The following is a 13,418-nucleotide window of genomic DNA, read 5'->3' as shown; positions in this document are numbered from 1 at the left end:
GGAGGTTTAGCGTAGTTTGAGGCTGCAGGGATTGATACCAAGATCCTGAGTGAGTGAGAGACAGTAAAGAGTTCCAGTTTGACAGCTGTTATAATATAATCCAATTGAGATTTCAACCTCCTTTTTCAAGGTAGGTAACGGTATTTACATCCTGATGTTTAAGTACTTCGGTGACTCTTTAATAGTAGGTGACTGGTCATCTTGTTTCTTTAAATAAAAACAAAATAATGACCTTTAATAATTTTTAGTCAAAATAAATTTTAAAGAAACTATTGAAATTAATTTTCCTTTCGAGACCTAGAATTCATAAATAAAAGAACACAAATGTGTATACTTTTTTATTTATTTTTATTGCTTAGATGGGTGGACGTGCTCACAGCCCACCTGGTGTTAAGTGGTTACTGGAGCCCATAGACATCTACAACGTAAGTGCGCCACCCACCTTGAGATACAAGTTCTAAAGTCTCAGTATAGTTACAGCGGCTGCCCCACCCTTCAAACCGAAACGTATTACTGCTTCACGGCAGAAATAGGCAGGGCGGTGGTACCTATCCGCGCGGACTCACAAGTGGTCCTACCACCAGTAATTACGCAAATTCTAATTTCGCGGGTTTGATTTTTATTACACGATGTTATTCCTTCACCGTGGAAGTCAATCGTGAACATTTGTTGAGTACCTATTTCATTAGAAAATTTGGTACCTGCCTGCGAATTCGAACACTGGTGCATCGCTTCAACACGAATGCACCAGACGTCTTATCCTTTAGGCCACGACGACTTGTTAATACGAACATTTTCTATTATAAACTCTTTGTTTCGAGTGAAAAAAAAAGTTCTGTCTGTGTAAAAAGGTTCTGTCAAAATATGACAGTAATCAAAAAGATAATGTAAGACAAAAAATTCAAAAATTGTTGAAAATCCCTAAATTTTCGATAAATATTTAAAATTTAAAGTACATCTCTTTTTAAAATTCTAAATTCCCTGTGAAAATGGCCGAAGAAGGCGACGAAAAAGCAAGCGGTGATGTCGAAGAGGACACTAAGACAGTTACTCCACAACCGGAACCTAAAATACCCGATGTGGAATTAATTGTTGACGGGTTTGGGTTGATGCCTAAATCAATGAAGGTACCCAAAAACCGCACCTCAAATGCCTTCGAAGAATCAAAGCAAATGTTAAAAGAAATAAAAGTTACGAATGAAGAAGCCAAAAGTCCCTGCTCCTCCAGTACTAACATTGAAGTGGTTAGACGGTACACTTGGAGAACGAAAAATAGGATGAGTGTTCAGGTATGAATAGTTGAAAAATTAAATTTGTTAAGGATATAAAGCACTGTTAGTCAATATCTTGTAATAAATGTGTTAGGTTTGTATGAGATACTCAAATTTGATTGTGTGTATGTTAAATTCTATACATAAATATACAAGAAACATACTACATAAAATACACACTAACAACAACAACCCTCGCTGTTGTGTGAGTCTGTGATTGATGTTACAGAGTGTTCCGAAATACGCATCTTGAATACACCGATCAGTATATTTTTTTCAACAACACGGGTTGAATTAATTTGTTTCCGTATCCTTTTTTTGCATTGATGGGTGGACGAGCTCACGACCCACCTAGTGTTCAGTGGTTACCGGAGCCCATCGACGTCTACTACGTAAATGCCGCCACCCACCTTGATATGAGTTCTAAGGTCTCAGTATAGCTACAATGGCTGCCCCACCCTTCAAACCGAAACCCATTAGTTTTTCACGGCAGAAATAGGCAGGGTGGTAGTACCTACCCGTGCGGATCCACAAGAGGTCCTACTACCAGTAATTACGCAAATTATAATTTGAAATCTGTTAATCAAAAGTTGGGATATACTTCTTAATTTTTTAGATAATTTCGTATGGAGCCACGATCACCTCAATCCAGGTTCCTGACAAAAAAGGCGTTCCTGATGATGTGGTCGCAGGATTCGACACTTTAGAAGGTATCGTATTGTCATTCGACGATTTAAATAATGTTCAAAGTTGAGTTCAGAATTCATTTTATCATTTACTAGCTGACCCAGTAGTGCCTCAATCGATAAATAAAAGACCTAAACTTTTGTATAAAATAAATTTAAAACAAAAGGAATCCGTCCGACGGGGGACACATCAAAGGAAGAATAAAATTGTTATTTTTATTTAATTCCGAGCATTTTCATATTTATCTACTTTTTAAACCTTCTCTGGACTTCACAAATAATTCAAGACCAAAATTAGTCAAATCGGTCCAGCCGTTCTCGAGTTTTAGCGAGACTAACGAACAGCAATTCATTTTTATATAATCATATATAGATATAGATTAATCCTTCCAGAATATTTCCAACCACGAAACCCATATTTCGGAGCTACTATTGGGCGCTACGCAAACATCATTCGGGATGCCACAATGGTGGTGCGGCCTTCGGGAAGAATGTACATGCTGTCAAACAACAAAGGCCATCACCACTACCACGGAGGATATGTTGGATTCGATAAGGTAATTAAGTTTTCAGAAGCTGTTTATTCTTCGTTTCGATTTGTTGATAAGTATGCAAGTGAATAATTGACATCTTGTTGGAACTGATGTCATGTATGTCCATGTGGTTTTAATTCGTAATAAAAATATGAATTCTGAGAATCAATTCCAAGGAATGTTGAAAGGAAACTATTTGTTGAATCGGCTAGCATGCAAGCTGTCAGCTGTCATGTTCATTCTTCTTTCTGGTCGTTCCCTCAATGCTGAGGATCGTGACTGTATGTCAATCTTCTCCACTCGGTCCGGTTCTGCGCCATATGTACCGCTCCCCATATCTGGCCTCCAGTCACCTCCTTGATTTGGTCAACCCATCTAGCTGGCGCTCTTCCTCTAGCGCGCTTCCCCTCCATCTGTCCGAGAATTGTGAGTTTCTCCAGGCTGTGCAATGAGGATCGCATTATGTGCCCAAAGAAACTCCGGATCCATTCCTGGCACATAGTCAGCAGGCGCTTGGTGACCTTCAGCTCTTCATGTTCATAGTATGCCAGAAACTTGCCACGAGTGCCAACGACGATTTTAGCGAACAAAAAACGATAAGAATAATAATATTAAAATTTGATTAAATACAATTGTTTCCTTAACTCGCTACGACCGATTGTTAATGTGTGACACTGAATTAATGGAATTTTGCTTTTACTGATTTCGAAGTCGAAATTGTACTGCGTAACTTATTTAATTTAACGTTTAATTGGACTTCGGAGATGGGATTACTTACCAATATCATGGGTTTTTTTCAACCGATTAAAAAAAAAACACTTTTATTAGCTCGACCAGTTTTTTCTGTGAAGGAAGTTCTCAACGTATTATAATTTTTTACAACTTCTAGAATTTATCTACTCGGATTAATTTGAAATTTTAAATTTAACGTAATATCTCAATCACAACTTCATCAGGCTATGTTCGAATTTAGCGAACTGGGCGAACCCAAGTTTATTGGTTTAGTTCGTTTTTGGTTAGTGTCAAGTGATACTATGGGTTACAGAGGCCAAAGTTTCATTCTTGTAATTGTTGTTGAATCCTTCAAATCAGAACGCATTACCGCTTCTTTGCAAGAATCAAGAAGATGGCGGTAACTAGCTTTATTGACGCAGGGTACACAATGAAATACACAAAGGGGATGGCCCATTTTAGGCCCAAAGCGGACAATAGATTATAGAAAAAATACTTAGTGCATTAATTTTGTCATAAATAAATATGCATTTACTTTCTTGCAAATAAGCGCCACTATAGTTTACAATAAGTAGTTTAAAAAAAGTAACTCTATTGAAAAAACAAGGATTTTTATTTTTGTGGGAAAAATATTGCCAGCTTCAAATCCTTTTACGTATGAAGTAAATATTTTGAGTATATAAATAAAACATATAAATAAATCATTTTAAGTATTATCATTAAGCAATCGATTTTAATGGATTTTATGCACATAAAATAACATCGAAGACATACCCATTGGACTTTAACTTGTAACTTGTATACTTGAGACCTTAGAACTTTTATCTCAAGGTGGGTGGCTCATTTACGTTGTAGATGTCTATGGGCTCGAGTAACCACTTAGCAACACCAGGGTGGCTGTGAGCTCGTCCACCCATCTAAGCAGTAAAAAAAACTTTACTAGTATTGTTATTTAAATATGTACAACTAAAACAAAAACATAAAAAATAATGTGTACTCGTAAAAAAAATATTAAGATATAAATCAATTATCGGTTATTTAAAAAAATAATCGATATATGAATTTCATGTAATTATTTTTCTTTATACTGACAACACTGAATTTAATCTGACTGACTGACACTTCGCTTGCTGCTTGTGGTGTTGTGCTTGCGTACAAAATGGATGTGTTTTGATTTTTCTTCGATTTATTTTACTTTTATCAATAACATTTCATACTACGACTAAAAAACATTGTCTGAATTGTGGTTTTACCCTGACCGAGATTTAAAACCGTGTATATGCTCTCCTTTGCTATTTTTAGATGATACTAATTGTGTATGAAGATGAAGAAAATATAGATATTTAAAGAATTAAGTGTGTGTTTTTATACCCTATTGGATAAAAATACATTAGGAACATCTTAAACATTAAGAAAAGAAAAGTTCTTGAAGTATCTCACAATCCGACACTTATTTATATAGAAAATTAACCTCAAAACGAGTTTTTATTTTTATTAAATTTTTTATAATAGTGGCGTCAATTTCAATATATTTTTTAGATATCCAATACATTTAAGAATTTGAATCAGTACATTTTTATAGTAATATTTGATGTCCATCTTGGGCCTAGCACACTATGGAGAGTGGGCAATCCCCTTTATAATGTGTTTACATTATGCATTCTATTCACTTACAAAAATTGGTAAGTGCCAGGGGATTTACCTTGGCATAGAGAGTCACACGATGCGAGTACACGGAGCATCGTTTCTCCCAGGCCACGGGACCTTCAAAGAGTTGATTCAACGATCTTAAATTTTTAGGTTAATTGGCATTCATATGTGAACGGGAATCAAGTGATAATGAGTCACGTGTCCGAGAGGTTTCACGAGGGATATCCTGGCACGGTGATGGCGCAAATCACATTCGAAGTAACCTGTGATAACACCCTTAAGATTGAGATGAAGTGCACATCGAGCGAACCCACCATTGTTAACCTGAGCTGCACACCGTATTTCAATCTTGCTGGACATGTGAGTTTTAATTTAAAGTAGAACTAGATATATTTTTTACTGCTTGAATAGGTGGACGAGCCCACCTGGTGTTAAGTGGTTACTGGAGCCCATTGACATCTACAACGTAAATGCGCCATCTATCTTGAGATATAAGTTCTAAGGTCTCAAGTATAGTTACAACGGCTTCGTCACCCTTCAAACCGAAACGCATTACTGCTTCACGGCAGAAACAGGCGGGGTGGTGGTACCTACCCGCGCGGACTCACAAGAGGTTCTACCACCAGTAGTAGATATGTTTGACAAGTCGTCTCAAGGCATGAGGTCAAAGTTTAACGGTGTATTTGTAGTTTGTTATTTACCATCCTATGAGCGGTAATGAATGAGTAATGCGTTTCGGTTAGAAGGGTAGGGCAGCCGTTGTAGTATAAAAATTGGGACTTAGAACTCGTGTCTCAAGATGGATGACGGAATTAACATTGTTGGTGATTATCGGCTCCGGTAACGGCTTAACCCATCTTCTTCTTCTTTTTTTATCAGTCCGGTTTGTTTTGATTCGAGTTTCAGTAATATAAAAAGTTTCAGGTATAGGTATAGATTATTAGTGCCCTAGGCTGTTGGCAGGGCTGCTACTTTGAAACGTACCGCCACACTTGATTTGTACCAGAGTTTTCTCTCCTCTCATGCATTTAGTGGTTATTTAGACACATCATCTAAAATAATAATAATGGAAAAACCATCAATGATTGAATTTGTTTGTCACATTTTGGTGTTTAATATTTTCAGCACTCCGGTAACAATACAATGTACGACCACATATTTACGATCAATGCAGATAAATACACCGCTGCAGATGACGATGGAGTAGTAACAGGTAAGTTAGATTTATGTACACATCACATTATCTTACGTGTAGTTAATTGATCCTTACTTTATTAATAGTTTTTTGTCAATACAATGTAAAGGTCTTTAAATTAAATAAAAGAGCGGACCGTTAGCGTGGTTTGGATATGTGATGCGTAGAGAGAAGATGCATGTGACTAGGAGATGTATGGAAATGGTAGTGCAAGGTAGAGGGGGAAGAGGTCGACTGAAGAAAACACGGATGGAATGTGTGAATTGACGATATGAGAGAGAGAAGCGAAGCAAAATTGGCTGTGCTCACTTCACCTAGTGGGATAAGGTGGAGAAAAAGAAGAAGAATGTAAAGGTCATTTGGTTTTTATTAATACCGGCCTGTTGGCTTAAAGCCCGTGACTAACTTCTCGTAATTTCGTATTTTTATAGGTGAAAAGAAAGTGGTTGGTGGTACTATATTCGACTTTAGAGTGCCCCGTGTTTTGAGGACAATGCTGCCTCGAGTAGCGATGGGCGGTTATGATATCAATTATTGCGTCACACAGGGAACAGCGCAGGATTTAACTTTTCATGCCAGGTCTGTATTTTGATCTCGTATCTCGTGGTTTCTTTTTGTTAGCTTGCTGGACGATATTACGGCTCACCTGGTGTTAATTTTACTGGTGGTAGGACCTCTTGTGAGTCCGCACGGGTAAGTACCACCACCCTGCTTATTTCTGCCGTGAAGCAGTTGTGCGTTTCGGTTTGAAGGGTGGGGCAGCCGTTGTAACTATACTAAGACCTTAGAACTCATATCTCAAGGCTGGTGGTAGTATTTACGTTGTAAATGTCTAGGGAATAGTTTGGCTTCTCGTTGTACCATTAACTTACGACACTTGTCGCATGACTACGTTAAACAAATGAGGATTTTTCGTAAAGTGTTTGACACAATAGGACATTACCAGTTTTTAAATAAAGCTTTTGTTGAATTCGTCATACTAGTTTGAGATTTTAAGAATGTATTTTAACGACCTTGGATTCGAATGGTCATTAAGAACGCCAGCCAGATGGTCAGATCTGGTTAAGGAAGCGGTTGGTGGTAGTCTATACCATGCGGTCCATGTCACTCATGATCGGACACTGTGGAGGAAAATGATATGTGGTCGCGATCCTTAGCAGTGAGGGAAAGAAGGTCACTAAGAAAAAGACCACGAGGTAGAGGCCCGACACGTTGGAGTCACCAGATCCGCACTACTCTCGACCGATAGCGCAGTCTACGATGCTCTACACTGGGCGGCAGATAGGAACAAATGACGTAGAGCTATCCACAATAAGCTTTTGTTGCGAGGAGGTAGTCACGACCCTCAGCATTGAGGAAATCGAAATGAATCGGAGAAGAGGTCACTAAGCAAAGTTACGACATCCGTTCTGTCTTAACATGTGCCATAATTTGGTTGACTCATTGCTCCTTCTAAAATATAAATAAAGAGGTATTTTAGAAGCACGGTTTAAGCGAAGAACACTCTACTTGGTCTCAGATAAGTCTGTCCTCAATGCGCCAAACGTTTTTTCTATTTTTACAGAGCCCTCCATCCAGTAACCGGAAGAGTTATGGAGTTGTACAGTAACCAACCTGGCTTGCAGTTCTATACCGGGAATCTTTTGCCGGATCCAGATAAAATAGTCGAGGTAGTTAACTAGTCTATCAATTAAGCGTATAACTTTACTTATGGTAATCTATGTTCTTATCGGCTAAATCGGGCATATGAACTTATGACATTATTATAGTAAATTGTTGCTACCGGAAACAAAAAAATTGGAAAACTGAGAAAAGAATGACTGCAGAAGATTGGTTGTTTGCGTGATTTTGCAGAATAGTAAGTAGCAGGATAGTTATTTGTTTATTAAAGGAATTATGTAGGGAAATTATAAATATTAATCGGTTTTGATTGATAGCCTGGCAGATCATTACGATTTAGATATTATAAGTCCCCTAACTATTTATTATAAGGCCTGTTGCTCTGACACTGCTAAATAGATTCAATGACTAAGATAACACAAAAATAATTCTGTAATAGTATTCGTTAACATAAAACAGCCTAATACTATTTTCTCCTCTATTTGTTAAACTGCTTTCTTTTTTTTTGTTCAATACTACATCAACTGCCCGCCCTGCCGCTCACATACCTCAGGCGGTGACTAGCGCTTCCGCGCACACTATACTAAAGGGATAATTTCATATTTTTTCGTGTCTATACCTTGTGCTCGCAGAATATTTTGTCACCTTATTATATCTGTATTAATAGATTATGGTAAAATTTAATAATCTGTATTTTTAAATATGATGGTAGACTCCAGTCAAGGCCGTCGAAGAGGAAGAGGCCGAGTCCATCAAGTCTGAGAGCGGTGACAGTACTGCTAGTGATAAATCGAGCGTGGCAGGTGAAGTCATGAACGAAGAAGAAAGCGTGGAGGTGAATGAACTACGTATTTTTTTTAAATCTTATCTTTACTGATATATAAATCTACAGTGGTTTTTACGGATGTTCCGTTATAACTACTGAACCATGCATCCGATTGACTAGAAACTTGGTATCCATGCAGAAAATACATATACTTAATGGATAGGCTAATATTTATATGAGTGTTTGACTCCCTACACCAGTTGCCCCCGCAAATTATGAGAATCTTTGTGGGGGTGAGAAATAATAATGTTATTTTTAAATGCCCAGCGAAGCGGACGGGTACAGCTAGTTTATCTTTTATAAGAAGAGCTTTTTTGTTATCAAGTTACAAGGCACGACTAAATCTGATTGGTCAGTAGCCTGGTTACATTATTAATATTAATTTACATTTATTTTGCTTTAATAACTTAAAACGAAAGCTTGTACTAATTTTATTAACCAGTAAATGTAGCCGTTAATAAATCGTATTTAATATAATTCAAATATTAATTCGATATAAATCCAATATAAAGCTCTGAGAAGGTTGTATGGAATATTTGGATTATTATATTTTTAAGAATTTTTTTGGATTCTATTTGATTGTAGGTATGTTTTTTTTTCCTAAATCGTACCGTACCTACTGTTCTGACGTTAAGACGTTGCAGGAACACATAGACAAAGCCTTTGAGTTTATCCGGCACCAAAACATCCAGTTTTGAGACAACGCGACGTGTATGAATTCGGACGTATCAGCGGGAAATTTAGATATGCGAAAATTAAATTCTCTTTCGCATTAGAATATCTTTTTCCTGTCTATTTATTTGTATTTGCATATGTATTTATTTATTTATTTGTTACAGGGCAAAACGAGTGTCGGTTACGTTCCACTGATGGGCAAACAAGGAACGTTTTACAAGAAACACGGTCTCTTCTGTTTAATGCCGCAAAACTATCCTGATGCTGTTAATCACGTAATTGAATTTAATTTCATTAATCGCTCACAGGACGGCTGTTTGTAGCAAAAGCTGTTTTTTTAATGACAGCTTGAGCCAGCGCTCATTATTTATATAAAGTCGCCATGGTCTAAAGCAGGGTTTCTCAAACTTATTTTGTCTACTGCCCACTTTGAGAATAAATTATTTTTAGCGCCCCCATTTTTGTTACCTACTTAAAAACCACTATAGCGAGAGCTCAGTCGGTGTCTAAGGGTCCTCCTAGATATAATTACAAATCGCCTCTCAAGCTTCTACACAACGCCCCTATTTTTTTCTGGGTCTGTTACCGCCCCCCTTTAAGACTGCAGCGCCCACAAGGGGGCGTTATCGTCCACTTTGGGAAAGGCTGGTCTAAAGGATAAGCCGGTGTACTCGTATCGGGCGATGCGACGGTTTCGGTATTCGAATCCCGCCGGCAGGTACTAATTATTCTAACCAGTGGTCATCCGGTAGTCGAAATTCGACTATAATTAACTGAATTAATTGAAATTATAAGTTTGAACATTATTAAGGTTCTATTTTCTACTTCTCTAGAATTCTAAAATCACCGATTTCGCCAAGAATACACTATAGACAAATAATAATAAAGACAAAGAATAATAATCGATTCTCAATTTTTACAAAAAGTTTGACAATAAACAAAAAGTAAACAAGTGTTGTGTCATATACATGGTAGTGTGTGTAATGTTTTTTTTTTATTGATTTAATGTATTCTTTATGCATAATAAAAAAAAAATCTGCACTCTATATTGTCTATAAGTGTGGGAAATTTCATACTATTCCATGGGCGCTTTTTATTAAAAAAGGGGTACAAAGTTTTTGCTTCGCTTATTAATATATATATACATATATATATATAGATCACGTATTTTACACGTATCTTCGAACGACTTCCACGACGATGAAGGAACAACATCGTGTAATAAAAATGAAAGACGCACGAAATTTAATTTAACTTACCATTAACATGCTTATTTATGCCGCTAATCAGCTTGGTATAAACGCTATCGCTCCCTTTGAACCGGAACGCATTACTGCTTAGCTACAGAAACGGGTAGTGGCACGTTCCTATGCGGGCTCACAAGACTTCCTATCGCCGTTATATATGTCATAGCGAGTGCGGCATTTTCGTATTGACTTCCGGGGCTGATGGGCTGCAGTAACCCCTTAACATCAAGTGGGCCGTGAGCTCGTTCATCCGACTAAAGCCAATAATATTGCAGTTTCAACTAAAATTGAAGGATTAAACAGTCATTGCAAATAGACTCGTAATTTTAATCGTAGTTAAACTCTCCTTCGAAGTTTAAACTATCTCAAAATTTAAACGGCCACGAGGGGAACGCTTAAACAATGAATTGGGTTTTTAACTGATCTTTTCAAAATGGTCGCTCGAAACCAACATCTATTGTTTTGTGTCAAAGTAAATGTCAGTGAAAGTAATGTAAAGTAAATGTCGGTAAATAGAGTTGTTTAGAAATTAATGTCCAAAACTGCTTTGTGCAAGGCTCAAGTAAATAAAAACAAACTGTTATTTTTTTTCAGTTTGGATCAAGTTTGCTCTTTCAACTGATTATTGACAACAACAGTTTTTTTATTTATTTTCCAGTATATTGCCATATCGCCTCACTAATCTTGCTAACAATTCGTTTCTCATTTAGAAAAAAATGAGAACGCGTTGTTTCCCTTCAAGATACAGATAAAATTTAATAAAAAAAAAACATCTGTCATATAAATTCAGTAAAGTAGTGTTAGTTTGAAACCTGATAAAAGATTGAAAACAACAAATGGAACGCTAAATGTTGCCACTTGTCAAAGCATTATCTCAGTTTAGCTAAATTGAGTTTGTTTTCGTATTCATATTACGAAAGATTGATCAAAATTGAACTAAGTTTTGTTAATCTTTAATTTAAACCATGACTGATAATGGGCCTAAGCATTTCAACAAAAGTCGACATTATTGGAACGAAGTTCCTTACGGCAGGCTTGGAGGGGATAGGGATTTTGCTGCGCGACCGAACTGAAAAAAATGTGATAGTAAAACCGTAAGAAAAAATCCGTGGAAAAAAGTGCGTGGAATAAAACCGTTAAATGAGACGTGCCCAGGCGCAACAGTCGCGTACACAAGCGAGTAGTGTATAATACCTTTCTCTTTCCTTCTTTCTTTTCGTTCTCTAATCTCTATTTAGTAATTATTTCTATTTCTATGTAATTTTATGTTGTCAACCAAAAATAAAGAGATATATTTTGTTATTTTAATTGATAATTTGAATTATCTATTTTTTTTATTTTACGTAATTTATTATTTCCTAAAATCCTGAATTTCCTAAATACTTTCCCGTACTTAAATAAAAACTAATCAGCAAAATTTAAGAGAAAAACCAAGAAAACCTACATAAAATTGAGCACCATTTCTTTTTTTGCAAATTGTGTCGATTCTACATTAGCCGAAGGAACTTCGTTCCTACCTGGTATCCCACGACACCACATAATTAATTTTTTTTCAATTTTATTTTTAAATTAATAACCGTTTTAGCTTATAAAACATTTTGTTAGGTTTGTATTTAATAAGTGCTCTGTAAGCTTGCTCGCAACGGCAAGGAAACAAACTCTCAACTCCCACTCATTTTCATACAACACTAATTTCTAAGTTTACGTAAAACTAATTTTATACAATCACGCGCTTGCGCTTACATTGGTAGGATGATGTCATTCACAAAACAGACACTGCATACCAAGTACGTACAAACATAATCTGTTCAGTGGAAGCTCGGTCACTGTATTCGAGTTATTAGTCTGGTAGTTATCAGCCACGAAAATATGACGGTAATTTGTCACACAAGAAAGTTAACACAATAAAAGTTTGAGTGTAAATGAAGCGAGAACAACACTAGATGACCATTATTTAAAAAACATTTTGGCGTATGTATGGGGTATACTAATAGCTAATTAGCCTTTTTTCATATAATTACAATAAATACGATTGCGTGCCTTTGAGATTCTTTCGCATAGTAAACAAGTATTTTAAAACCTTATTATTTGAGATGTGCAGTAAACGTATGTGTCTAATATGTTGAAAATAAGCCGTTTAAACCTGTTTTGAATAGGAAAATTGTATTAAAACTTAGACAAATTTTATCCCTTGCGTTCAAGTGCTTAAATTAGTGTTTTTTGTTAATAAAGTACTTTTGAATTTTTCAGACCAACTTTCCGAATTCGGTGCTCAACCCTGGAGAAGTTTACGTTCACCGAATACAATATAAGTTTGGTATTCTACTCGGAAGGTATATTTGAAATACGTATCACATTTTGGTATAAAATTGAACTGAGTTTTTTTTGTATGAATCAAGACAATCATTTTACGCGCGCTCTTATTGTGAATTTCGATGGTTTTAATTGCTATTTTATTTTATTCGGGTTTATAATTTGGAGATTGTTATGTACGTTGAAAAATAAAATTTTAATTACATGTCTAGATTGTTTTTTTTTTTGTAATAAAACATATATTATTAACATTGAAATGTTGCGATCTTACGAAATAAAAAAAAACATTTTAATAAACATAGACAGAGGGTCGTTCTATCGTACTGGACATTTGAAATGTAATGAGTATATATTATCTATGGTGTGTACCCTCAAGAACTGTCGATATAAGGATAGAGAAGCTCGTAAATCTCCAAGCAGGTTTTACTGGTGGTAGGACCTTTGTGAGTCCGCACGGGTAGGTACCACCACCCTGCCTATTTCTGCCGTGAAGCAATAATGCGTTTCGGTTTGAAGGGTGGGGCAGCCGTTATAACTATACTGAGACTTTAGGACTTATATCTCAAGGTGGGTGGCGCATTTACGTTTTAGATGTCTATGGGCTCCAGTAACCACTTAACACCAGGTGGACTGTGAGCTCGTCCACCCATCTAAGCAATAAAAAATAAAA

The 13,418-nt window shown here is 36.4% G+C and overlaps 1 protein-coding gene across 2 annotated transcripts; it reads left to right on the top strand.

Annotated features, from left to right (window-relative positions):
• Window positions 1-339: 339 nt before the first annotated feature.
• Window positions 340-12,959, top strand: LOC101737885 (galactose mutarotase). 2 transcript variants are annotated; one of them, XM_004933123.5, is made up of 10 exons: window positions 340-1,289; window positions 1,888-1,981; window positions 2,351-2,514; window positions 5,023-5,232; window positions 5,998-6,085; window positions 6,499-6,646; window positions 7,632-7,737; window positions 8,400-8,522; window positions 9,353-9,463; window positions 12,686-12,959. In XM_004933123.5, exons 1-10 carry the CDS (start codon window positions 990-992, stop codon window positions 12,776-12,778), a joined length of 1,437 nt encoding a protein of 478 aa, XP_004933180.1. In that variant the 5' UTR covers window positions 340-989; the 3' UTR covers window positions 12,779-12,959. The 2 variants fall into 2 exon arrangements, with proteins under 2 accessions (XP_004933180.1, XP_021208259.1); XM_021352584.3 differs by lacking the exon at window positions 8,400-8,522.
• Window positions 12,960-13,418: the final 459 nt, after the last annotated feature.

This window comes from Bombyx mori, chromosome 1 (assembly GCF_030269925.1).
Source record: "Bombyx mori chromosome 1, ASM3026992v2".
In the NCBI taxonomy this organism is placed as follows: Eukaryota; Metazoa; Arthropoda; class Insecta; order Lepidoptera; family Bombycidae; genus Bombyx; species Bombyx mori.
This window is presented reverse-complemented; position numbering and strand designations above follow the sequence as displayed.

What these genes read in the sequence shown, in the direction of transcription:
- LOC101737885 (XM_004933123.5), top strand. Translation starts at nt 990, where the DNA reads ATGGCCGAAGAAGGCGACGAAAAAGCAAGCGGTGATGTCGAAGAGGAC. An exon ending in ATCCAGATAAAATAGTCGAG is followed by an intron (nt 7,738 to 8,399) that starts GTAGTTAACTAG and finishes ATATGATGGTAG; the next exon opens with ACTCCAGTCAAGGCCGTCGA. An exon ending in ATCCTGATGCTGTTAATCAC is followed by an intron (nt 9,464 to 12,685) that starts GTAATTGAATTT and finishes TGAATTTTTCAG; the next exon opens with ACCAACTTTCCGAATTCGGT.